We start from the raw sequence: 27,927 nt of genomic DNA on the forward strand, positions 1-27,927 counted from the left end.
TGCAACATAACACTACCACAGGACACAGTCAGGCTATACAGTGATATGGTATGCCATTGCCTCTTCATAATGGGCATTATGTGTGTGTACACTCGTGGTCCTCACTGGTGCAGACAAACAGTTCTTTCAATAGGTTACTGGCACAGTAGACTACATAAGTTGAAGTGATTCTGATAAAAAAAATTCACATTACCTGTTGTAATTTATAGTAAATAGTTGACTCATCAGTATTGAGTTTATCAGTATTCGACCCGTCTCACATATGCAGTACTTTACTGTAGCTTACGTGAATGATGGAGGAGCATGTTATCCAGTCAACGCAGACCTAAAATCTCTCCTAAAGCACTAAGTTAATTAGTTTCCTACTCCTGCCTGTTTAACTTGGCCATTCCTGTTTTGTGAGGACTGCATATTTCCATGTTTCCATTCCATTGATTTGCATCTCAATTACGTGTGATACTAGCCTTTCCCCAGTGAGGCAACGTTTCAGCAAGGCCCAGGATACCCTTTGTGTTTTATGCTCAGGTCTTCTGAACAATACATGTCATTTGCCTGTCAAATGTAGTTTCCATTCCTCCCCAAGCGACAACCTGTGGAGGTTGAAGTGTTGCTCGGTGATATGGCACCATTTTTCATTTGAATAAAAGTAGGTGATATACCAATGTACGTCCTGTCACCCACCTATTCCCAGTCCACTTGGCTGGCTGTTTAGGGCTGGCTCATAGCTCTAGATGACCCTCCATGTTGTGTGTTAAAAGTCATTATGTAGTGTCCGGTCATTTGAACGCATCGGTTTTTTTCTTCTGTGTTTTTTGTGGACACATTTGGACACATAGCAGGTCTCCAGACAGCACAATCCCATTAGGGAGTGCAATTACCTTCACTCTGACAATATGAGGGTGTCAGCCAGGTTAATGAAATCAATTGTTAATGCCAGGCAGCATGGGGCTTGCTCCAAGCTTCAGATGGATGTGATCATGCCGTCAACAAACGACTAGCTCAGTTATAAGGTAGTAGTATTGGCATTTCATTCAAAGACAATAATGTAATGGATGCTAGTTAGGCTATATCAAAAGCCTTTAGTTAGCTTACTTATTCGCCTTAATCACTAATTAAGGTTTTTAAACGATGTCAACAAAGCATTTAAGATAAGGGACACTCATAATGCTTATTGAAAAGCCAGATTTAGATTTGTGTCATGTCACAGATCATAACTCCTTACTCATGATCTTCACAGCGATTAAATAAGATTGGGTCAATTTACTGTGTTTGAAGCTATCCATATATCATCGTTTTTAACTAACTATTTAACCATTTCCTCTATGTGCCAGCAACAATTTCCTATTTGAACAGTAATATGGAATATTATTCTCATAAAAATACTCCAGATTGTCTCCATATTCAATAACACCATTTTACTCCACTTTCAATCTTACCCTCAGTGTTTTTAATTATCTTAAATTAATTATAATGGTGTTACATAAGACACTAAATGCAGCGTAAATTAAAACCTGCAGCTCCCCGGGCACTTTGTTCATATTGTTTCCTGCCGGGGTTGAAACCCAGCCCTTGTAATGGAGCGCTCAGGCTTTGATTGACAGGTGAAAAGGTGGGAGGGGGATCCCCCCCAATCACCCTGCTGTGATACTGGTCATCGAAACTGACTCACTGGGATGTTTCAATATCTTGCTTTTGTCTAGTCCACCAATAAAAAAAAGATAGTAGTTAGATGGAGGTTTACAGTTTCCGTGTTCTTTTTTTAATGCTGTGCAGTGATGGTACAAGGAGTTATGACTCTACTACAGTCTAAACTGGAACTTAAAAAGTGGCACATGAAGTAGAATAATTGTATCTTTTCTCACAGTAGGACTGTTAAAGATAAGTCACTTTACAAAAGCCCTGTCAAAGGGATTCCAATTTGCTTAAACAAAGCCAAAGGACTGAACTTTAATTAACACCCGACTCTTTGAAGGGCCACCTTTTCTAAATGTATTTCTAGATACAACCAGGTGCACAATGGTGAAAATGATTCATTATGGGGGGGATAGAAGTTATCCTTGCCTTAAGACAGAAGGACCAGGCCAATTATCCTCAGTGCAGCCCCTCGTCACGCCTCCAGAGCACAGCTCTCAATATGGAGCAACCTAGTTAGGTGTGCACACCCAAACTCCTCAGAAGAGTTAGCCACCAATAGGCCTATTCAATTGTAAAATAGTCAATAATTAATATTCAAATTGTGAAATCTGTGAATGTTCCCATCCTTCCTCCTCAAGGGCCAGGCAGTGCATCAGAGTGTTCTTGTAATGACCCTATAGCCTCAGGGAGGGATAGACACTCAGGGAAGACCTTGACCTTGAGCTAAATGTCCGTAAGGATCACATTTGTACAATGGGGGATCAAGTAATACATCTACAGTATCATCGATGGTGAAAAGGTTCCTGTCTGGTTTGATTTGAGCTGGGTGGGTTTTAGGAGACTAGAGATGTAGAAATCTCTCTCTAGAGATCTCTCTCTAGAGATTTTTCAGGAAATGAAAGCCACACTACACCAGATGATTTTATATTTAGTTTTCCCTCTCTGCATCTCTTGTTACCTGCTGGTATCTGCAAGCTCACAGGGACTAGCTGCTGTACACGTTTTGACATTCAAGAGTCTATTGTTACTCAGCCATTTTCATTCTTTCGTGTCGTATAGCTGAATGCCTCTTGTGGAGATTGTAGAGACCATTTAGCACACGCCTCATGATTCAATCAAATGCGATTATTCATACATGTTGGTTCTCGTAGGGTATTTTCCCAATGGGAATGTTTTACTCTACAATGGATCTAGTGGCCACAATAGTTTCATTCATAGACACACCACTCAATATCAAGCAGTGCTTGCTTGCTAATGCATTTCGAATTAAGTGATTAGTTGGACAGAGACTCCATATTAACTATGAATAATACATTTGCTCAGATGGAAAAACCCAACCAGGACAGCTGAGCCAGCATAGTCTGACAAGGTTCCCCAGGCAAGAATGAGCTTGAGACAATAATGAACAAGATTTTTCTGTTATTTTACTACATAGACTAATTCGACTACACAAGTTAATATAACAGTACACCAATGTAAAAGATTCAACACCTTGCAGAGATGTCCGGCCATTGACTTTCAATATCATGGTTAGAAACACTTTACCCTAATGTGTAAGTGATATTTTCAGTGCAGTTAGTGGAGGATGGTGTGTATGGCTTCACAGGACTGTCCAAGGCAGGCCAATAGGACCTGGCATCGTCTCACCTCAGAATAATCATGTCTTGCTGCATGGACGTCACTCCCAGCAATCTGTCTGGCAGGGTTCCCTGTCCAGCCACAAGCATTATTGTGGGAATTCACATTCACAGCCAGAAATGTGAAGTTAAATATAGCTCCAAACAGGGTGTGAACACACGGCTGTACATTAGGCGGCACACCCAGTATTGTAGAATGGCTTACTGGACTGCAGGGAGAAAGAGAAGGCAAGACAAAGAGGATTTGACTTACTCAAATTAGGCCTATTCAATGAATACTTTTTAAATATTTTATCAATGAAAGCCAAGCTTGCTGTTAAATTTCAGATTGGGGAAATACATACAAAACTCTTGAAGCAAATGTATTTATCTAAATACCAATGAAAAACACAGCTACGTGAAGCCTGTACAGTACGATGTATTACCACAGCAGCTAGTCTTAAAGGGATCAAGTGTCAAAGCATTGTGTGAGTGAAGGACTCATTCCTTTTACCTGGGCTGGGCTCAACCACACAGATGAACAAGGTCAGACCAGTTCCATTCTGTTTTTCTGTTGACTCTTCCATCACAACCGAGGCAGGCTTTCCATGACGAAACCCAACCGATTGAGGGGAGGAAGTATACATTTAGACTGGCCTATTTGATGCTTATTTTTGTTTAGGGTTATTTAAATGATCATGCTTTGCTTTGCTACTGGGCTGTTACATCTATTTCACATTTCTTAGTTTTTAGCTTGTCATGTACATTCCACAGTTCCACAACCCTTTCCAGTTTAGTATTTTACAGATAATGGAACTGAAATGTGTAATGAATTTGGTCAGGTGAAGGTTAGGGAATAGTAAACAGAATAGACAAGTAAGGCTATCAATGACGTGAATGCTGGGTTTGTGTGAATGCCAGTTAGGCCTGCTAAGTGACATTTAGCCAAACCGATTTGGTGTTTCCGTTCACTTTTCGTTTGATACAGAGGAAGTCGTTTTGCATTCCCCAAGGGCACATTAACAGTAGCTTCATGACTCACATTAAAATGTCCAATAAAGAGAAAAAAAATAAGAGTAAATGTTACTCATTAGTGTCCAACTGATAGTAATGTGAGTTTGTAGGCCACTGTTTTCTTCAGGCAAAACTTGAGCGCATTCATAGCCAGTGATTCCTTTGTCGATTCTGTGGGAAGACAGCAACTGGTTGACTGTTATCTAACTGTTTGGCATGATTTGAAAGGGATTTTAAAATCATCCTTTCTTCAAGGTTATATCTTAGTAGTTGGCCTGATGCTCTAGTTTTAGTGGAAGGAAAAAGCGACTCACCGGTACTGAAGAACTGAGGGCTTACATCATTCAGTACTGTAGGTGTTAAACTGTGGTGATGAAATGACCTTCATACAGCCTGTATGGTGGAGAACAGAGCAGGAGTATCCTGGTGTCTTTGGCGTTTATAAACCTTGCTAAAGGACCAATTACCCACACCAACTCCTGTTTCAAGGCTGACTTTCATCACAACAATGAACATTTTACACACCCGTTAAAAAAACTACAACTGTGGCTCCCCAGTCCGGATGTCCAGCCTGGTGTCAGGCTATTCCTATGGATGTCCTTCACCGGCCTCGGGCCCCCGGCCTCGGGCCCCCGGCCCCTGGTCCCCGGCCCCTGGTCCCTGGTCCCCGGCCCCTGGTCCCCGGCCCCTGGTCCCTGGTCCCCGGCCCCTGGTCCCCGGCCCCTGGTCCCCGGTCCCTGGTCCCCGGCCCCTGGTCCCCGGCCCCTTGCCCCTGGTCTGTGCCTATCTGCAGCTGTCACCTGGCTCAGTGTAAGCCCAGACCACTGGAGACCCTGTGCTCAGGGGGAGTGTGTAACACAATTAGGCCAGCCAGTGGAGGGTGGAATTGAAAGGAAGGGGGGGTGGGGGGTGGGGGGGGGGAGCGGGAGCGGGGGCGGGGACGTCTTGCCATCTCTACTTCTCTCTCACCCGGGACTATATTTAGACTGGACGGCTTCAGAGATGAAGTTTTTTCCCTCATCTTGGCCATATGCGAGTTACGTAATTTGGTTCCACTGCTGTTGACTGCTACCTGTCGGGGCTTGGGTATTTTTGATGAAGCGGGCGGATTCCCTTAGATGTTACGCTATCAAAGCTGCCCCTGTTTGGACTGCTGTGTGTGTGTGTGTCATAGGGGAGAATAGACGCCCTGAGGGTGCCCGGTCAGTGCCTTCTCTGCCGTATCCCAGGAGTGTGTTGTGCCACGGTTGTCCTTCTCCATCTCCTGTGACATGCGGTCCCAGCTGGGACCTGTGTGCACTTCCCCAGAGCTACCCTCTCACTGCTGGATGCCTTCATCAGCCTGGCCCTTTAGACAGCTGCACACGCACGCACACACACACACACACACACAAACCTAAGCAGACACGCGCACGGACTCCCACCACACACACTCACACACAACCGTACGCACATCCAAATACACACACACACACACTCAGATAATATTCATCAAATCACAGAGGCAGCTAGCCAAGCGAACAGACCGCAGGAGGAAGGCTGGACTCAGAGTCTTGGTCATATGATCAGCAGAAAGAAGCAACAACATCCTGTCTCTCCTCTTTTCCCCCTCTCTGCTCTCCTGAAGCTCCAGCCACAGCGTTTACATCATCCATAGTGCCTGGGGCTACGGCCTAGTAAGCATGGAAACTGGAACATGGAAGCGGTTTAGTGAATGTCTTGTATTTCCATTCAGAGAACTCTCCAGAAAAGTCAGCTATTAATCTGATAGTATTTAGTCCTACCCCCCCCCCCCCCCCCCCCCCCCCCCCCCCCCCCCTCCGCCATGACAGCAGCACACCCCAGGGGGCCATAGTGGCCGCCGGACGGATGTGGTAATTGGCCAACTGACTAATAATCTTCATCCAGCCAGGATCAAGGAATTTGTTTAAGAGGCAACCCAAAGGATACGCCTCATCAAACCCACTGGCACGGAACAGATTAAAGCTGCCCCATTCACTCATAAAACCTCTCTGGCACACACACATACATTGTCTGTCTGAACACTGTACATAAGCAGCCCTCTGATGGGCTCATATTATAAGGGGAGGGGAGTAACATTGTGATGTCATCTTGCTCTCTCTCTCGCTCTCTCCCTCGCTCTCTCTGTCTCTCTCTCTATCAGGCTGGCGGTGGTGTTGCCGTGAGAGACTGCTTTTTGCTGCGCGGTCCTCGTGAGGTAGGTCCTATATTTGTCACTGCCTGTCTGTGTTACCACTGACTGGTGTGTGTGTGTGTATAGCTGTTGTGTGTGATGTGTGACAGTGTGTGCTCATCAGGGCTCGGCCTGAACGCTTACGGCATAGCCTATATTGTGTGTGTGTGTGTGTGTGTCATATCGTACTGCATTCCAGCTCTGTGTCAGTACAGTTTAGGAGGGCTAGGTTATGTTAGCATGCTAATGTGCTTACACGGACACATAAGCTATCAGATGCAATGTCTCATCATGATGAGAGAGCACTCATGCCTGTCACTGCCAGACAGCCTCTCAGTGAGTGTCTTACATCAAGCTGTAGAATGCTGCCTTTCCCCTCCTGTCTCCTCCTGTCTCCTCCAGTCCTCCCCTGTCCTCTCCTGTCTCCTCCTGTCTCTTCCTGTCTCCTCCAGTCCTCCCCTGTCCTCTCCTGTCTCCTCCAGCCCTCTCCTGTCTCCTCCTGTCTCCTCCAGTCCTCCCCTGTCCTCTCCTGTCTCCTCCAGCCCTCTCCTGTCTCCTCCTGTCTCCTCCAGTCCTCCCCTGTCCTCTCCTGTCTCCTCCACTCCTCCACTCCTCCCCTGTCCTCTCCTGTCTCCTCCAGTCCTTCCCTGTCCTATTGTATCTCCTTGTGTCCCCTCCTGTCCTCTCCTGTCTCAGCCTGTATCTGGAATGGTAAAACATTAGTGAGTATTACATCTGAGGTCTTGGAAGCGCACACGTCCTGAATATGCAAATAGGCTTTCACCTTCTCATCCTCTTCAGCGTTTCCTGTGAAAGGAGCCGCCACATGCTGCATCACATGTACTGTCATGCATTGTCCAGCCGCGGCGTATTGTCTATCTGCGCTGCTCTCTCTGTAGTGTGCTTTTTGACCAGCTCCTGCTTGAAGTGTAGCTGGAGCATTCTGTGTCATGGTGGAACTGTCTAGAAGCTCTCTTTTGTGTCCCATTTGTCTTAGCTGTAGTTAGCTGGGCCAGCCAACTGGAATAGCTCTTCCTGCTATTGCTTGCTGTGATGTCTATTTCAAGCTAACTGGAATAGAACTCTTAAGCTAGCTGGGTTAGTTTCTATTCAGCCAGGTTAACTTTATCTAGCCTACCCATGCTAGTGTAGTTCACCAGGCGAGCTTTATCTAGCTAGCTGGGCTATCTTTATTTAGTTAGCAGGGCTAGCTTTAATCATAAAGCAGGGCTAGCTTTAATCATAAAGCAGGGCTAGCTTTTTGTAGCTAGCAGGGCTAGCTTTGAATATATAGCAGGGATAGCTTTATCTAGCTAACAGAGCTAGCTCCGTAGCTTGCTGGAAAGGCTCTCTCCAGCTAGCTGGGCTCTCTAACCAGTCAAGTGTACTGCACCAGCTCTTTCCAGCTGTCGGTGGAGGGGGGTGGGCTGCCGTTGCCAGGGATTGGATGAGAAGCGTCGGGGTCAGCACAGTCACCTTGACACCAGGCAAGCCAGAGCAGCCCTTATCAGTATTCCGTCCCAGAAGCCCCCTGTGAGGAGGAGAATGTGATGGAGAGAGGTGGGCGGCAGCAGAGTCAGGGATATCAGCCCCTTGTCTTCTATTGAATGACAGCTAGAAGAACTGGTCTCAGACAAAGCTATATTGTATTACGTTCTGGAGGCTGCGTGGGGAAACTCTGAGACTATTAATGAGTTGAAAATGGACCTAAAAAAAACAAACAGCAACTTTGCATTAGGTCTGATCAGGTGTGGGTGCAAACTGCTTTGGCTTATGTCCTCATATCAGAGCATCTCTGAAAATGTCCGTTCACATGTTTTGCAACACCGTGCTTTCCCCCTCTTCGAGCCATCGAGGTCATGTGACGTCCTGTGAGCTGTGAGAGAACTGTGCTCTCTGCGTCAGGGTTTGGACTTGCAAGCTCCATTCAAGAAAATGTGAACCAACACCTGAAAAAGATGTTTGAATTCCCTCCAGTCTCAACCTACTCTTCCTCCATCCTATGTTGACACGGATGATTAATAGTTCCATAACACTCTGACCTAGATGAGGGAATTCTGTTTGATGACCCCCCCCCCCCCCCCTCCTCCCAGGCACATCAATAAACTGGGACACACTGACGACATTCCCCTGTAGCGTAGCATTTAGGAACAGCCAGAACTATTGATTTGTACTCCTACTAGTGCAGGGTGTTTCTCCTCCCTAGCCACAAGGTTACATGGCGGCTCAGTCCCAAGGGTCCTGCCTGTCTGACACCTCAAGGATCACCCAGCCTGGTCTTAGCTCCTTGGTTCTGTGAGAAGTGGCGCCCAAGGCCTGTCTGTCTGTCTGTCTGTTAGTCAGTCTGCCATGTCCCCTCCATGTCTGTATAGCAGGATTAGCTTGAAGGGAAGGTTGAGGAGAGGACACTAGTAGTGACTAGGCCACGCCTATACCCAGCGCCTTACCAGGACACCTGCATCTGGCCTCCTGTCTCTGCAGCGTATCCTTTCTAGAGAACAAAAACACAGAATGCTAATGACGGAATTGACGTCTGTCTGCCCTTCATAGACGGAACACCGTGAAGGTTGTATTATGGTCATTCAGCCTTTATCGTTATTATGACCGGATAAGGGCCAAGTAGCACGCCAAAAAAGGCTGTTCTCCCGTCCCTGCGTCATCACGTCATATAAACACGCAGATGTGACCTCTGCCATGGCTATTAATTATTAAACCAGAATACATAACAGCCTGGGGCGTGGTATGAATTAAGGTCAAGGGCACAATCTTAAATGAAATTCAACAGGCAGAAGTTCCTTCGATGCATGTAACAGTCTCTGTCCTGGCCTGGCATCAACCCTCCTCTGAGCGTCGTCACAAACCTGCAGTCAGGATCAAGTCACGGCCCAGGGCCACACGTTCAGGGGAACCTGCACTCAACCTGGACAGTAATCCCTATGATTGCCTCGGGCTCTCCTGCTACAACGCTGCCAAGCCACTATTTTGGGATTCCCTGTCCCTTCCCTGTGTCTCTGGCACTGATGAATAGGTATTAGCTGGCAGGAAGCTGGGGGACGGCAGAGGGAGGGAGAGGGGAAGAAAGAGATGGATGTGGAGAGGGAGAGGCCAGCCTGTGCCAACCTCTTTAGAGGCAGGGTAGCAGTAGAGTGAGGATAGCGAATCCTCTTTTTGCCATCAGGTGGGACACGACCACTCAAGGTCCACACACGCGCGCACCGTTTTCTGAACGACTGGAATGAGAAAGGGTGATGACGCTAAAACTGGAGAACGTGGTCGTGTAATGACAGGGATGCTGCAATGCCCAGCCTGGACGGCTGGAGAGAGACGGCTACAGGAGGGGGGATCATGCCTCAGACAGGCCGCAGTGCTTTTAGGAACTCTTAACGCTCTGAGACGTACACATGCTGGACTGAGGGAGAGGGAGGGGCCGAGCGTGGGAGAGGAGTGGAGAAGGGCATTCATCTTAATCGACTCATTTTTGGGGCAATTAATTCGAATAGTTCATTTCCCTTTAAGTTTATTGCTCTGGAACAACAAGCCTCCTTAGTGTCTACGCTCGTTGTCCTTGACCCGCCCTCATGGCACAACAACAACAGGACAAAACGTTCTTGTGGGCCCATCCTTCAACAGGGTCCTGCTGAAATGCTGAGTCATTTTGCTTAGTGTTAATAGCAGCCGAGCTGATTGTTTTGAGGAAGTGTATGATGCGTCTGTTGCAGGTTAATTGTCATGTGGCGAGGTTGGGCCTGGCCTGTCAGCACAACAACAGACTGTGGAGTAAAGCCCATGGGAAAAGAGTGTGTGTGTGTACAGGTTGTCAGTGTGTGAACACCTGTATCAGTATTAAATGTTCACCTGCTAGTCTTTCAAGCCCTCCATTGTGCCTCAGCAAAAATGACTTTCAGTAAAGCCAGCATGGAGTCTAGCTTTTCATGTGTTTCAATTTGACACCTACTTTTCATTCTGTATAAGAAATCCTTTAGCAGTCAACCTTTCTTAAAATGCCTACACTCAACTCCTCCCATTTTTGTAGTACTGTAGCATTATCATTCTGACCTGTGCATATTTAATCTCCTGATTGAATAGACCTTGTCAACTGTTCTATAGTCTCTGAGCAATTGCTACTTGGACATACATTGATAACCCAATCGGAAAAAAGGATATGCTACTTCAATCTAATTAGGTAATTAGGCTCTAAAAGGTATTAAATGAGAGCTTGTGACATTTTCCTTATATTCATCTTTTACAAACAATTGGAAGTATACTTAACATGTACAACTAAAACTCATTGTATGTTTGTACTTGTACCTCGTAAACTAACCATACTTTCAGTATAATATTTTGCTTGGGCACCTTTGACCTCCGAGGGAGAAGCTGTCCTCACACACCACCAATCAGCATGCAGGAAGAGAAGCATTTGTAAATGTCCCGAGATTTGGGAACTGTCATTGTCCACCTGAAAAAGTGTACTGTTATGAAAACCCATGACTTCTCTGTTGTTCAGCTGCATATAACTTCAACAATAGGACAAAGCTGCTGTACATAGAGTTTTATCACAGCAGCAGAATCATCGTACAAATTGTTCAGAACAGTACATTGTGTGCTTAGTGTGAAACAAAACCGGTTGACACTAAGCGGACATTAAATGACTTCTTGGAAAAACAACAAGCCCTGTGTCTGAATATATTCATATTCATTTACAGTCTAGTTAGCCGTATGTCTAATAAGGCAAGGTCAACAGCATACTTATCATCCTCTTCCCTCCCTCCCTTTCTCTCCCTCCATCTCTCTTCCTCTCTGTTTCTGTGTTTAATGCTCAGGCAGAATTATTGCAGAAATCTGTCTACTTTCTCGGAGCTGTTGTGTGTGTGCGCGCCCGCCCGCGTGAGTGTGTAACCAGAAGGTGTGAAGGTGATAATGCTGTGCTGAAACCTCATACCTTTTAATCTGTCATCTTTTCTCACTACTATTTAATCTCACCATGTTTCAGGAGTAGGTTCTATCGCTGCCAGTGTCAGTTCACGCTGGCTGTGGGGTAACACTGCAACACTAACCAGCCGCATGGGATTGGGGCCTGCACACTGGAACACAGAAACCAGCGTGGTGTTTCTGCTGCGTTCCTGTCTCTCGTGGCCCGTGTAGTCGATGTCTCTGCTCTGTGGCAGTTTCTCAGATCACGGGGGGAAAGGGACTGTTTTGGAGCTGCCGCAGGGGGCAGGACGGAGGAATCTGTCAGTGTTCTCTCTCTTTCTCCCTTTCTGCGAGGACACACGCAGCCCAAACTTATCCTCCTCTCAGCCCCGGTAGATAGTACTTGATACCACCTCTGTCAGGCAGCAGGTGTCCACAGGAACCCAGACTCCTCTCACTCCCCTCCTCCGGCACCAGTGGGAGAGCAGTGTTCAGGTGACGTTTGCCAAACGGGAAGCAGAGAGGCGCTTTTCAGACGTCCAGGATCGATCGGGCCCCGAAGGGTTTGGAGAGCCACTGAGCTGCTGTGGGGCACTCTGATGTCAGCTGTGGTGTTGATCAGCGCTGAGGGAGGAGGCCCCAGCTTAGGGCCTAGCAGGGAGAACCTGACTGCTGTGAGGATCTGAGGAGGACAAGAGCTCCCTCCCTCCCTCTCGACGCTCTCTGTCCTGTTGTTTCTCTATCTCGCTCAGTCTCCCCCCCCCGCCTCCCCCTCTTTATCTCTCTCACGCTCTCTTTCTCTCTCCTTCTAGCTTTCACCTTTTCTTCCTCTCCCCTATCTTCTCTCTCTGGCACAATCATCTCTCCCCGCAGGAGGTGGAGATGGAGCGGGAGAGAAGTGAGGGAGAGAGACACCGGATGTTTATGGCTCTATCATTTGGAGATTTTCCGACAGGCTGCTGAAGGCAGACCCATTTAGGGTAGATGAGGGGAGACAAATGGAGGTTTACTGATGGGAAACGTGCGCCGCAGCTGGCGGTGTGTCTCTCCACGTCCAGCCTAGCTTTGGAGAGTGTTTAGGGAGGAGGGGAGTGAACAGAGATGGTACAGTGTCCTGCCGTGTTGACTCTAACTCCTGAAGGAAGGAGCGTTAGTGTCCAACGGACCTTTTGGCCCATATTCCTGTTCCCTCATTCTTTAGTGGTGTGTGTCTGCACATGTGTGTGTGTGTGTGTGTGTCTGAGCGAGCAGAATGTTGAGCTGTATCATGTTCCTGGCATACTGTCTGTGAGTCATTCTTAGGTGTTTGTTCAGTAGATTAATATGTTGATGTGTACCTGTGTGCGTGACGTTCCTTGCCTCTCTCTCTCTGCTGACAGACATGCAAGCTTCTGAGCTCCACTAACATCAGGCCAGACTCTGGGGAACCATGGAGTCGTCTTGTTCCGAGTCCCAGGGGGAACCTGAGAACACTTTGGTGAGTAGAACCAAGACCCCGGCGGAACCGTTTTACCAGACAGGAGAAAGTTCAGACAGACTACACGTTCTCACTCTCCTGTTTCATAGACTCATTAGAAAACCCAGACAGAGCACCACCACATCAACAGCACTCTCACTTTCAAAATCCCTCCCAAAAATGTCACCCTAATTGGTGACCGTGTTCCATTACCATCTCAGTGGCAGTAAGGTGAAGGCAGATATGTAATGTCCCTATTAGCATTGATGACTAGGGGCCATGTCCAGTGTTTCCTGCTAATGATCATAGTTGGCCTGCTAAGCTGCCAAGTGCTGGACAGGGGCTGGACAGGGCCTGGACAGGGGCTGGACAGGGGCTGGACAGGGCCTGGACAGGGCCTGGACAGGGGCTGGACAGGGCCTGGACAGGGACTGGACTGGACAGGGGCTGGACAGGGACTGGACAGGGGCTGGACAGGGGCTGGACAGGGGCTGGACAGGGGCTGGACAGGGACTGGACTGGACAGGGACTGGACAGGGGCTGGACAGGGGCTGGACAGGTGCTGGACAGGGGCTGGACAGGGGCAACTGAACCTGGGGATTAGTGTTCTGTCAGGCTGGGCTAGACGGTGAGGGAGGCTGTGGAGGGGCTGAGGCCGCCTCATGAGGCCTGAGTCACGCAGCATCACAGGACGGCGCAGGCCAGCACCAGCACACAGGGAAAGGTCACAGAGCCTTTTCTCTCCTCGCTCTTATCTGTGAACGTCACCACAGGAAACACACATAAGCACGTGGACACACACACATACAGGCACACACACACAGGCACACACACACACAGGCACACGCACACACACTGTGGCGGCTGCCTTTCCTGTTTCCGGTTACTATGGCATCGCAGTGATGATGTCGAAAAATGTATTTGCGAAGAACTTTTAAGGCAACTTGTTGAAGTCCCAAGTCGGCCAAACTGGTCGAGGACCCAAAGAGGACATATTGTGTGGATGTGGTTTCGTTCTGTTCACAGTGAAAGATCCATTGAGTGATCATGGCACCCAGGACTATAACACAGATGATGGTGCCTGGGAAGGCCTCCAAGATCCTGCAGCCAGTCTGCTCTGCTCACTATGCTCACAATAAGGACCAGCCCAGCATGCCCGAGGGCTTCCTGCCCGCAGGACAGGCTCCACACTGCACAGTCCAACACTTGACTTCTTCTTTTTTTTTTCTCTCATTACGGACTTTTTCATAGGATTGAAAATAGGGTTGTTCTCATTTTTTTTTTCTTTTTTTTTTTCCAAAAGTTTCTCTTTGTGAATATTCCTCGTTGACGTGACTAGTTAGCCTTGACAGCGGTCCATATTTCTTGTTATTTACTGCGCAATAACGCCTAAATTGATTGCCTATAAGGCAGCAGATTGCTTTCAAAATAGGAGTTGACAAAAAATATTACCCATGTCCCCACGCACGGCTCGAGGGAGATTTCCATCCTCTATGGAGCATTAACTCACAACACCAACTCCACAACACCATCCCCAGTCCTCTGAATCATCGGACAAATCGTAGCAGAGAAAGCGGGCTTTGAGCAGGATCGGGGAGACTTTTCGCTGTATTTCCCCCTGCCGTCTGTCGAGTTTGACTGTGGCAGAAGATGAAAACCCCCCTTCTTAAATCCCATCTATCCTTCTTTCGTTCTTTTTTTTCAGGGCCCTGTAATACACAACTGGCCTCAATCCCTCAACCGCAAGAAATAAATGCGGAATGTTCTCACATACTTGGTGTTGGTCTGAGAGAGATACTAGATGGGTTAAATACTTCCTACAGTATATGTCCTGAGATCATTTCCAATCCCGGGCAGAAAACCAATCTCATCCTGATTCCAGTAACAGTCCTGCATCCCCCAGTCCATCACACACTTGAATCACATAGACATCTTCTTTTCATTTTTTTTTTTGGCAATCTCCTGTGTGTGACTATTCTGTGTGGCTATTCTGCTATTTTGTGTGACTTTTGTTCGTCAAATGAACAGGTAGAAACACAACGGGTATCCACAGAGTGTCACAGCCGTGAGCCGGCACAGGGCTAAAGTTAGCTGAGGTCTGTCACCGCCATGCCCTCGTAGCTTCTCCGCCACAGGAAGTCAACTTCTTTGTCTCTTCCTGTGCTCGAACCCGACACTTCTGAGAGCGTGCTGATTGTGACACGGCTATGGGAACGGCAAATTCACACAATGCCGGAAGATGTTTTTCAACACCATCGCAGCTGAAAATCTAAGAATCACTCAATCGTTTTCTGAAGCTAATTTTCAGATCATACAGCCACATGAGTCACTCCTCATTTCCTGTGGATAGGCCTACCTATTTGTAATAGTGCAGGCGTGACATATGCCTAATTGTCATGCTAGGTTGTCTTTAGTTTTCTTCTCCTGACAGTATATTTTTTTGCTCATTAGGAGAGGTAGGAGTCCATGGTTCAGTAGCGTATCTGGATATTGACACTGAACATTGATGGATGTTGGCTGTCTGACGGGGGCTGGTGTGTGTGTGTGTGTGTGTGTGTGGGCCGGCGGGCGGGCGGTTCAGTGTGCGTGTTCTGTGTGGATGTCTTGGGAGGATTTGAATTTCCTTTGGTATTGGTGTGTCGTGTATTGAGTGATAGGGACTGTGTGTACGTATATGGCTCCACGCACGTGGTGTTGCGTAACGTGTTTGTGTTTGGCCCGGAGGTTAAAGAGCGTGGCCGTTCACACTCACGCTCCCAGCATCGGATCCTGTTACCATGGCCACCAGAGAGTCAGTGACACCATAAGAGTGTAGCGTGGTTTGCACGGTTAAGATTAGCAATACTTAATTTATAATAAAGTATACAGTCCTTGGGGGCACCACCTCTGATTTATTTAAGGGACAGTGGAAACCTTATTGAATAATATTGAATAATAGCACTCGTAATAATCAGTCTAATCTTAAGTAGCGAATTCCATGAAAGTAGAGCAGATCAGATAACGTGAGGGATAACGCGAGTATTATAAACAATGATTTATTTAAGAAAATGTAATTATGATGAACAAATACCAAAGACGTTATAGGCTAGTTGAGAGTGAGTTGAGTTAAACAGTATACAGTAGGTCCTAAACTATGATGAGAGCGGAATACTAGATGGTGGGTTGAGAGCGCGTGGGGAGGGGAAGAGAGAGAGATAGGCTTCAGGAGAACAATGGAGGGAGTCTATGTTAACTAATCCTAACAAAAGTTAGGTTGAATCATTTGCAAACTAAAAATCAAACGTAACAAATTAAATCACAAATGCCAATGTTCACAAGTAAGAAATGTAGCAATATCGCAGTTACTGTTGTCAGTTTGAAGAAGAAGAATCAAAGTTCCGTTCGTCGTTGTCAAACGGTTAGAGCAAAGGAATCTTTCGTTAAAGTTCCTGGTGGTCCAGTGAGTTGCTGATTGAGAAGGATAGGTCAGATGTGTCGCGAACATATCCGGTGAATCCTTGCGAAAAAGCAAGGTTTGCTTGTGCGTCAGGGTTTTATAATCCTTGCGAAAGGGGGGTATCCTTTTGGAGGTGAACTCTTTGATTGGTCAGTTACTCCCACCTGGGCGTCCATCCTGAGATTGACGTATGGGTGTGAAGTAGTTGACAACTTTTCAGAGTTCAGCTATTTCAAATGTCCATGTATTTCTAATACTTCAAAATATAACAATACAACATTAATAAATGTTTTAGTTTGTAGATTAAAATCATTTTGATATCAAGATTAACTGATTTATCATAACAGGAAAGGAAGTTACATTAAAACATCAAATTATATCAACACAGCATAAAAGGGAAAGCATACATTATAACACATCAACTACTGTCATTGAAATAGTGTCCATAAGCCATGTAGTCCTTGAGCATATGTTTGTAAATCCAAAAAGTTAGTTTTTCCTTAAACTCCTTTGTCTGCATACTGTAAGGCTATTTTGGTCTACCTTCTGGCCCCATGCTGGGCCAGAAGCTTTGAAGGTTCTGCTCTGGAGATAAGGACAAAGGGGGGAAACCCTCTTTCTCCTTGTCGGGGGTAGGGGAAAGGTGTGAGGGTACGTGGTTTGTCTGTTGGCTCTGCTACAAGAGTGATGATGATGTGTCCTTTCAGCAGACTTCTCTGTCACTGTGGACTAGAGCATGGCTGGGGGGGTCGTCTAAGTGATGTCACCTCAGGTGACATTAGAAACTCCGAAGACCGATGTGAAGGACAGTGAAACGTGGGGCCTCATCATTGATGAACCTGGTTCACGAGAGGTTTTTAACTCTGTTTTAAGTTGTAAAGTCTTTAATTTCCTGGTGAGTGGTTTTACAATCATCTCAGGGTTGTGAGCTTGGCCAGGCCAGGGTTTTTATGTCACTTTGAAACTAAAAGGTTCATACATTGTTGCTTTGTTGTGCACTTCTGACTTTAGAAAACATGGTTATAGTTTTGAGCTCCTCTCCGCGGGAGTGTTCAATGGCCCTTAATTCGCTCCTCTAATTAAAGTGGGGCCGGGATTATATTGCAAATGAGCTTGGATCACTTAGTGTGATGAACGCAGGACGGTGGTTTGTTGATTTGTTTGTCTTGAGTTGAGGAGACTGGAAGAAGCTCCTTGTTAGCTGGCCCGCTCCTCTCTTTTTCCTCAGAGGGGTGTGAGAAACAGACCCTTATTTTGTCAGGATGCAAATGATGCTCTCCCTTTAGCCCTGTGGGCCTGAACATCAACAATCACAGGCTCTGTCTAGCGCCTTGATTTAGACTGTACCACCACAATTGTCCCTTTGTCAGGTCGGTGAAAGAGAACATAGCCATTAGTCTGTTTTTCATGAATAGTTGTTTTTTCTTCAGCAGAACATCGCTAGCCTACAAATAAAGAGGTCCCTACTTCCTTGGTGGCTTGAATAGCTGTTAAATGTTGCGCTGTCAGATAGATGAGAGAAGAACCTCAGATGTGAAGTTCAGTCTTAAAGTCATCAAATCATGTGTTATCTTAACATTATTTCTCAGGCATTTCACTGTTGGCCGAGGAGTTGTTTGCTGACAACAAAGCAAGACTTGAAACCTTGAACAATAGCCAGATTCCAGACAACAAGTCGACCCAACTGTGCAAACACCATTGCAATGTAACTGATTGACTAGCCTGCATTTTGCCAGACTAGTCAGAAGGGTGTTTAGTCAACCATGCTTTATGAAAAGCAGATAAGTATTTGCAGGTGCTGTAATCTCGCCTGCATCCAGATATCAAAACATGTTCATTTGATGTGTTTATTTTAACAGGTGGAACAGTTAGTCATGGTGCCATAGTGCTTGTTTCACCTATCTACCTTCTAAGAGGCTGTTACGGAAACGCTGACTCCAGGCCCATACCTTACCACCCGCCCGCTTTCTAAGACACACAGATAGACCAACCCACATGAATCTCCCCTGACCTAGTTGGCACCTCGGTTTATGGTTTTGCCCATTTCTGCTTTCACACATTTCACAATCACACACATTTACATTGACATTTAGTCGTTTAGCAGACACTCTTATCCAGAGCGACTTACAGTAAGTACAGGGACATTCCCCCCGTGACAAGTCGGGTGAACTGCCCAAGGACACAACATCATTTGACACAGATGGGAATCGAATCTGCAACCTTCTGATTACTAGCCCGATTCCCTAACCGCTCAGCCATCTGACTCTCTGACACATGGTGATAAGGATTGTCAGAATTACCAGAAAACTTCCGCTAGTCTTTCACTTGACATCAGGCATCTGTGCGACTCCAGAACTATTATTACTTTCTGAAAACCATTGAGGTATGGCCTTCACAACCTCACAGTCTATGTCCCAGTCTGTCAGGGAATAGGCCAGGCTGTCAGGCCCAGAGGAGAGACTGTTGTGAGCTAAGGGTGAACGGTTAAGTAGGTTAATGGAGAAAGAACAAGAGCAAAAACTCCATTAATGACACGCCAAGGCTGAGTACCCTGCCAGACCATAATAAGATGCCTGCATGGTTGGGCTGATGTGTGCTCGGGTGCGTGCGTGTGTGTGTGTGTCTGTCTCGTCTTTATTGTGGGCCAGCTTGTTTGTTTGCTACACGCTGGCTGGGGAAATAAGTTGGCCGGTTGATGTATGCAGAAGGACCAGATTGACCAAGCACACATCATGGTTAGGGAGACAGAGGGGAGAGGGCGAGGGCTGTTCCGTTATTGAATGGTGTTCACGCACGCGTAAAAACCACTGACATCGGCGAAACGTGAAGACGGAGCGAGGATCAGAGAGATTAGGACCTCCTGTGAAAGTAAAAGACCTATTGACAAAGGCAGAGGGAGCTTACATGTCACACTGATACAAGAGGAGGGGAAAATGAAAGAAAAAGGAATTAAATATAGAGGAGGATAGGGAGAGAAGGAGGGGGAGGACTGTGTGTTTATGAAAGAGAGAGGGCTGGAGAGGGTGAGCGGAGAGGTGGGGAGGGAAGGAGGGAGGGAGGGGACAGCATGTGAAAGAGGGAGGGACTCGTGCTCTCCGGCACGCTCTCCTGTCGTCCTCTCTCCTGCTCCCTCTCTCCTGCTCCCTCCTTCACAGGCCCTGTGTCTGTGTGTGTGTGTGTGTGAGCTCGGCTCCATCGCTGGTCTGGCGGCTCAGTCCTGTCCCCGGCAGCAGCAAGCAGGGCGTCACGGCCAGCTGACACACACACGGTGAGCCTGGGTTTCCGTCTCAGCAGACCTGACCATGGTGAGGAGGAGTGGGGTGGAGGGCGGCTGCAGCCTAGCACACGCTCGCACTAGCTGAGCCCGTCTGGATTTCCACATTGTTCCCTTTTTGGTTCTTTTCTTTCAGAGCTGTAGCTCTTTGTGCTTCTGTCAGGACAGAAACGGTGTCATTTGTGTCAGCGCAGTAAACGAGGACGCGACTAAAGCGGTTTGCAAGGAGTTAGTCTTTGTTCACTCAGGAATGTTTGCCGTTCCACTTTGGCTGTTTTTGTTGACTGACTGTCTGGATAAAGCGTCTCTGGCTGTGCATCCTAATATCTGGGGCTACCACTGAGAAACTCTGTAAGCCCTATGGCCTGGCACCGAGATAGGCAAGGCAGCTGTGGTCCTAACATGTCTGTCTGAATGGGGAATGGTTGCCAAGGCATGGATCATTTCTGACCCAATCAGAGACTAGGATTCCCTGTGGCTTGTTTACGAGTCACTGCAGCTGGGCAAAGATCCTGAGGTGGCGTCTGCTTCCACGTCAAACTGAAGAACCTGGTGGTCAGTCTTTCTGCAGTTTAGATCTCTGGTCGTTCTTCTGTTTAGCTCTGAAGGAAAACCATGTGATGGTGATGGTTACTCGTAAAGCAGACCTGGGAGGGCTCGTTGTCCTCGGTACAAAATTCAGTGTGTCAGCGGGATCCTTGTTACATTGGTATCCCAGAATGCAGTTTGGCAGTGGGATCCCATGAATGGGTGTTCAGCTGAATGCTAACTTTGGGCTCTGGCTGAATCAATGAGCTACTGGGAATAGCTGCAACCAATCAGATTGTTAGCATCAAGACAAATCAGGTTATGGAGCATGATGTTGATTTGGAGACCTGGTCATGTCTGGAGTGTGTGATGGTGGAGCTGGGTCTGAACGCTCACGTGTCTGCAAGCCCTGGTCTGATGCCCCAAATGGACTCTGATTGAATTACGAGAGTATCCTTGTTGGAAGGATAAGAAATCAATTTGTATGCTGCCTAAGGAGACCACTTACTAGACATGTGAAACCAGCTCTCCAGACCAGAACTGAACTCTCTTTGAAGGAAGAAAAAAGAAAGAATCCGCTTTCAAGGAAGTTCCTCAGACCACTGATCTTTGACTAAACGGACGGCCAATCAAGTTCTCATTTTCAAGGTGTAGTACTGCTCTTCACAAAAGACTAAGGTCTGGTTTGGCTTTCCCGTGGGAAACTCGGTAGGATAAATTGCAGGCATGATGTGACCTGGCCAGTCTTTGTGTCATGGCCGCTGCCTCTTCAGGTCATCCTCGCCCCCTCCCCCCCAGACAGGCTCTGCTGTCGTCCTCCTCCTCCTCGCCCAGAGAGAGAGGCTCTCCTGTTACCCTCTCCCTCCCAGAGCGCGAGAGGCTGTCACCTGCCTTCTCGGACATCGAGCCTCGGGGGGCCCCCAAGCTGAGCTGAACCCGAGAGCTTCCGTATCGAGGGGTGGGGGTGGGGACGTGGGGGGGGGGGGGGGGGGGGGGGGGGGGGGGTGGTGAGTCTTGTGTTTGTCACCCCAGCGCTGTGTGGGACCCAGTTCCTCTGGCCTTCACAGTTATCTGTTTCGTGTGCTTCCTGTGTTGACCCTGTCGCTCTCCTCTCTCCTCTTCCCAGGAGGGGTGCTGAGGTAGTTCCCACACCTGGTGCTCTGCTCCAGATCGCCCAGCGGGGTAGCGCCTTCCCAGCCTTGACGTGTTAGATTGACCACCTGCCCTAGGGACAGCCCCACGTCACCCAACCAACACCTGGAGGCACACACTGCCACAGGATCTGTGCCCTCTCATGGCCCACTTATCACTGTTCTATCTTTAGCTCTGTCTTTCTCGCTCTCTCCTTTTGTCTCTCTGTGTGTGTGTGTGTGGGGGCTGGCTCAGCCCAGGCTATGCAGTAAGCAGTCTCTTGGCTCTGCAGGGGTCTTTCTTCCAGTGTGTGGAGAGATTATATTTACGAGGCCTGTCGTGTTTCTGCAATAGCTGTAAATTAACGTGCTCTCTGGGCAACCTAGACCTCCACGACTTCTCCTGTGAGGCTGTCTCCTAGCTCGCCTCTCCTCCAGTAGGACATCTCAGCTCAGCTACGGAGAAAAACTCATCCCCGACTAAAGCCCTGGATGTCCTCTCTCCTTTTCTCACTTAGTCCTGATCCCTCTCCATTTTTCAGTATCTCTCTTTCTCATTCTTTCATACCCATGCCATTTTTCTCTCCCTCACTCAGTCTCTCTCTAGCTCTCACTCACTCATTCTCCCCCCCCCTCCCTCCCTCCTTTTCCCCTCTCTCTCTCTCTCTCTCTCTCTCTCTCTCTCTCTCTCTCTCTCTCTCTCTCTCTCTCTCTCTCTCTCTCTCTCTGCCCACCCCTTCTACTTCATCAGTTTACTCTTCCGAACCTGTTAGTGGAAATGTTCAGCGCAGTCATGCTGACTAGGCAGGAATACCCTCCCTGCCCTGGTTAACTGACCGTAGTGTTGACTCGTGCTGACCTGCGTGCATCCATTACTCTCATGTCTGACAAAGAAGCTTCTTGAGTGTCTTGTCAGCGAGGCGAGAGCAGGCGAGCGCTGGAAACCACCTGAACGCGCCGAGGGGAGGGGCCTTTTGTGGCTTGCACTATCAGCCGCCGCTCGCTGTCCTGCGCTTTGTTTGCCTTTTGCCTCTTTAGTGCCTCACTGCAGCACTAAACGTTCCATTAGGCATGTCTAGAATAGCTTAGATGGGCTGCCGGGCTTTACACTAATTACGAAAGCGGGGCTCAAGCAAATTGAAGAATCTGAACCTCTGTTATACTCTTGTTATAAATCGTAAAAACTCTTTAATATCCCTTATTTAGGTTAGTTAACCCTAACCTAAAGTCCTGTGTTCAATTAGGAATGTGTATTTTAACGTTAATAATACATTATGCATATGGTAAGGCTTGGAATGAATTACCATGTTGAGAAGCAAGAATACACTATGAATAGAGTAATGGAGTGTTTTGAAGCATGTCCCGGTGGATGTCGAGCAGTGTGACAATTCTCAGACCAGGCTTGTGCACTCAAGCTCGGCCAGGCAGCATTCCATCATGCCTGAGCTGATTGCAAAGCTACAGGAAGCTCTCCATGAAGCTCTCTCCACGAAGCTCTCTCCAGGAAGTGGGTAGGAAGCGGTCAACTGCAAGGCATTCTGGGGATGGATGGAGATGGATAAGCCCCTGTCCTCGCCTCAGCGGCGCTCAGTAAGGGCTGTGGAGGCGGGAGCCAGCTGGAGAGGGTGGTGGAGGAGCTGGGAGAAATACACTCTCTCACCCGGCAGCTAGCCTAGCTCCATCGCTTAAAACACATACAGACAAACAAACAGACTTTCACTCTCCAAATACAGGCTCGCCAACACAGAATGACACACACACACACACAAACACAGTGCCCGTGTGACTCTGTGACTCCCCCCTCGCACTGTTTATGTAGAGGACAAGGTCAGACACTGACACATATCTCCACAGTAATGAGCTACTTTCACCTCGGCCGCTGGCGTTTAGCATCCAGGTTAACGTGGTTCTGTCGGAGATGTCGCTATCAAAACAACCCTGCAGGAGTCCCTCCTGTTCGTGTGAGATGCAGTTAATTCCCCCGAGTGGCGCACGGATCAAGTCTGATGGCCCGCGCTGGCACCTCTGCGGAGTCGTTTGGAGAAAGTTCATTACTGCTTAGTCACTCCCATAGAGGGAGCTCACAACACCATCTAGCTTGCCTCGCTAGACATGTTGTTCAGTGGCATGAGAAACAAGACTATACGCTCCTTTGCCTGTAGTTACGATATGAGAACATGACTATTTGATACTGCTGGCTTTTCAATGTACATGCGAAGGTGTTGTGTGATTCCTTGTTTTTGAAGAGCTTCAAGGACTGTGCTCTGTACTCTTCACCTTGCTGAGGGGACTGGGGGATGTTGGAGCTCTGTCCCCTTTTTACGTCTTCTCTCTCCCTTTTCTTTCACTCCCTTTCTCTCACACCTCCCCCCACCTTACCTCTCTCCCCCTCTCTTTCTCACCCCCCCCTTCCCAGAGGCCTCACAGTCATTATCTGGCGCTCAGGTCCTTGGAGGTTGCAGAGTAACCACACATAATCACTCTCTCTGTGGAGGCCAGAGAGGTGCTGATGGCTCCAGTCTGCCACTGAATTCACCCTGCCTGGCTTCTCATTCAGAGCTTCTCAACGGCCCATTACCCTCTCTCGCTCTCTCGCTCTCTCTCTTCTCCTTCCTCTGACACGGGTAGACGCTAGCGAGACTAACTGGTCGTTCCGAGGTGTGTTTTCCAGTCTCTGATTGCTAGGGGTAGGAGAGGTGTCGTCACCGAACGGCTAACGCGCTAGCTGGGGTGAACCGAAAGGTCCCCATCGCTGCTTTATAAGACACTGATCAAGGCTCACAGCCAATGCCCCGCCCCCACACGCCACCGATAGAAAATGGGTCAACATTGCGCTGCGAGTTATGTTGAAATGTTATGTAATATGGCATGGCATTCTGTCGCTTGTAAGAGCTTTTTGTTTGTTTCAGAGGAAAGAGGCCATGTGCTGTATGTGGTGTGGCAGTTTAAGATGAAGCCCTTAAAACACCGTTTTCTGTGCCTGGGAAAATGCCACAGTTCCCATTGTCAAAATGTACTGTAGTGATTTGATGCATTTCAGTAAATACTGTATCCAATCTTGGAAAAAGAATGGGTAAGGTCGTGGAGAGTCTTACCTGCAACCCCCAGTCTGTCACCTCTCTGCCTTCCAAGGCTGTTATGTTGCGGCTGGGGACAAAGACAATATGACACTTGTCTGGCCACCAGTCCGACCCTCCCAACCCCCGACCTCCCCCAAGTCCAAACTCGGGCTACTGAGAGCCACAGGCACGCTTCAGATGAAAGCCCAAAATGCCAGACAGAGAAATGGCACCATGTCTAAAAATACACCTTTCATGTCTTCTCCTCGCTCTTCGATCAGAGGGGAAATGCTATTAAACTGTAACTAGACCTGCAATAACACAGGCAGGGAGGGAGGTATGTGGGATTCAGGAAATGAAGGTGAGTCTTTCTAATGTAATATTATCATGTTTCACGCTCGCATAAGCTAGGTGAGTTGACTGGTGGGCTTATTGGTTCATATTGAATGGGTAGTTTTACACAGTTTGTTCATCGTCCAACTGGACACCTTAAATTACCTCACGGTTTGTGGATCTACTAGCTGCAAACCCGGTAAGTCCAGCAGGTTACCTTCGTTTGTGGCTGTCACGTCAGCGCAGTCTCTCTGCGTCGCACACACTGGTGACATCATCCGTTTACTTTACTGCTGTGTTGTTTTGGTGTCTGTCTGAACCTGGGTCATGTGACCTGATGATGTCAGACCCTAGTCCACGCTGGCCCCTGCAGATGTGGCTGAGAGACCCTGGGCAGACGGTGCGCGTGGGCCTGGCTGCTACCACCGCCAGCATCCAGATATGGTTTGGAACAGGCAGATCAATCTAAGCTGCCTCCGTCAACAGAAGATATAAAGCCTGACCTTTCCGTTTCCATGTTTCGACGTGTCGACGCAAACGTTGAGGCAAAACAAGTCGAAATTCCGCCATCAGGAAAGACCCGGAACGTTCCGGACTTGGAGTCGCTCGGGGGGGGGGGGGGTGAAGGGGCCGTGGGATCAAAACACAGAAGGCCGACGGGTTCAAATCGAAACGGCGGAAACAAAGTCCGTATTTATTTAGCCAACTGGAGGAACACGATGATGGATGAAGTCTGTTGCTGTCATTCCGCTAGCCGTGTGGTAACCTAGTAACCTCAGTCCAATGCTGTAGCCCACGCAGCAGGCTTTATCAGGGTGCTTCTATTGAGTGAATGGTATCAAGTCCTTGACGGGAGAGTCCCCATGAGGGCGGAAACTGATCTCTGCTGTGTCGCCATGTTCACTTATCCTTATCCTGTTACAACGTGATCCCAAACACACCCACACGCCTAAACAAACCCGAACACACACTCGTGTCATTGTACAGTGCACACACACATACACACCCACCCACCCACTCATCCTCTCTCCTCCGCATGATTAGGGATGAGGGCTGCTGCCTGTTTGTAGAGAGCACCTGTGGGGGAGGGGCCTTTCGAACGTCTCGCTATGCCACTGCTGATGCCGGCGAGGAGAGGAGCGGGGGCCATTAGTATGCCTGGTCCTCCTGCTCCTCTTCCTGCTCCTCCACACCGATCAAACGTGCATCTTCAAGGTTACTGTCGTACGCACAGTAACAGTCAACAGTTCTTCCCAATGCAACGCTCGATTTGACATACTTCCTCAACTGGGCAGGCGTAACTCAAAGCGATACAGTAAACGACAGCACAGCTACAGTATTCAGCGGACATCAAATAAACGAATAGGCTCGATTGATTCCTTAAACAAGTGTAATCACCGCCTAGGGGATGTGAATGGGTGTTGGCAGAGCCTGGTGTCGGGGTGAGACCAGAGAGGCTGGTTGACAGAGTCAGAGCTCTCTGAAGAGGACGCTGGCTCTCTGTCCTCGGTTCAGGCTGGGTGGCTTCAGGGGTCTTTCTTCTCTGAAGCATTGGTTTTGTTTCTCTGAATCCTGCTTGGGCTGCGCTCACGGCGTTTTCTGACCCCGTGGCGGTCATTCCGCCTTTGACCCCTGATGCTGCTGACCTCATGACCCCCCCTACATTTACGAGGCAAAATAGGATGCTTCTTGTGCCTTTTAAGAGAGAGACACGCGTCGTAATGTTCGGGTGGACATTGTGTTCTTCCTGTTGTTGACGGATTACACACGACACAGAGCTGCTTTGAGAACATGCTAAAGTCAGTTAGCATTTTACAAGTTGTCGTTGAATATCATCAACTTATCCGTTTATCAAACCTGTGATCCATTGAGGCTCAAAGGCTTCCCTTGTACTGTGAGTCCTTCACAAATCTCTCCATCCCTTCTGTAGAGAAATGGTTTATCAAAAGACGGGGTAATGATGTGATTGACTGAATCATCTGAATTGCAGATACTGGGAGACAATGGCTTCAGTCAGCTTTGATTGAATTAAAAAGCCAATCTAGGCGGTCTCCAAAGGTTTATTAATCAAACGCTGACCTCCAGCGACCCCGCTCTAATCAGTTTTCCTTGTTGTCATAAGCTTTCAAACTGTCTCTGTAGTCTGAGCTCTCAACCTATCATGCGGCACCCTGGACACTAACTCCCGGGCCTTAACCAATGGAAGGTCTTGTTTGTTTATCAGCGTGGTTGGGAAGCCTGTCTGATGTGGACTGTGAGGTCGTCAGATGGGTTTATCCACCCGCTGGCCCAGTGCTGTGTGCTGTTTAGGGAAGGATGGTCTGCATTCAGAACAACAACAGTAATCTCTTGTAATCCACACCATCCTGTCGCTGTGTGGTTACCTTTGTAGACACCGGGTGCGTGAGTGTGTGAGTTCCCGCCCTTTTTTGGGGGTCATATCGCAGCAGTAGTCATGCTCGTCCTCCCATTGGCTGGCCGTGCCATCAGCCCTGCTGGCGGTGTGGTTGTGGTGGTTGTTGTTGTAAGCTAATGTCCGTGTTTTCTTTTTTTTGTCTTTTGTCTCCCTCTTTCTTTTTTTGTCACCCTCTGTGGCTTCCACCGCCGTGTCCATCACCGCCCTCCCCGCCGCTCACCTCGACATGTGATCAACATCACACCGACCTGCCACCTGCCTGGACCCCCACACATCCACCCCTCCTCTCCTCTCCTCTCCCCTGCTCTCTCTCTCTATCTATCTCTCTCTGTTGCTCCCTCATCTCACTCTCTCATTCTTCTCTCTTTCTCTCTCTGTGAAACTCTTAACTCTTTCTCTATTACCCCCTCCCCTCCTCCCATTGTTCTCCTTTCTCTTGTTCTCCGTCTGGCTCTGCCTATTCTTTCAATTTTCTCTTTCCTCTTGCTCCGTCTCTCTCACCCGTTTACCTCCTCCGTCTCTCTCTCCCTCCCTCCCTGCTCTCTCCATCCCATCCTGCTCCCCCTGCCAGCCTCATGCCGAGATCAGAGAACAACCCAGCACATCAGGTAAGCTAGCGACCTTTCACAGAGGTGGGGGAGGAGGAGGGCGGAATGAAAGATGGATGGTGCAGGGGTGGGAATTTGGGGGAAAGAGGAGGATAAAGAGGCGAGAGATGGGGGAATTACAGAACGGCTTTGGTATGACAGATGAGACAAGTTTGTGTTTACATTGGTAGCATTTGTCTTAACGCTGCTTATTGATCGGATTGTCCCCCCCCCATACTGTTCTCCTGTGTACGTGTCTCTGGGTGCCCTGGTCGACCTTTAAAGGTGACCTTAGGGAGTCTGGTGGGACTGGAACATCTCGGACTCTGTTAAGAGCA

General features: G+C 48.2%; 1 protein-coding gene across 3 annotated transcripts in view; it reads left to right on the forward strand.

Moving 5' to 3' along the window:
• Positions 1-27,927, forward strand: part of osbpl8 (oxysterol binding protein-like 8) — a 61,520-nt gene that overhangs the window by 1,083 nt on the left and 32,510 nt on the right. For 2 of the 3 annotated variants that reach the window (XM_047022776.1, XM_047022777.1), the window contains exons 2-4: positions 6,430-6,483; positions 12,750-12,847; positions 27,574-27,610. In XM_047022776.1, the coding sequence (XP_046878732.1) occupies positions 12,800-12,847; positions 27,574-27,610 (85 nt within the window). In that variant the 5' untranslated portion in view covers positions 6,430-6,483; positions 12,750-12,799. The remainder of the gene's footprint in view (positions 1-6,429; positions 6,484-12,749; positions 12,848-27,573; positions 27,611-27,927) is intronic. The other variant, XM_047022778.1, reaches the window with a different exon arrangement.

Source organism: Hypomesus transpacificus, chromosome 7, assembly GCF_021917145.1.
Source record: "Hypomesus transpacificus isolate Combined female chromosome 7, fHypTra1, whole genome shotgun sequence".
Classification (NCBI taxonomy): Eukaryota; Metazoa; Chordata; class Actinopteri; order Osmeriformes; family Osmeridae; genus Hypomesus; species Hypomesus transpacificus.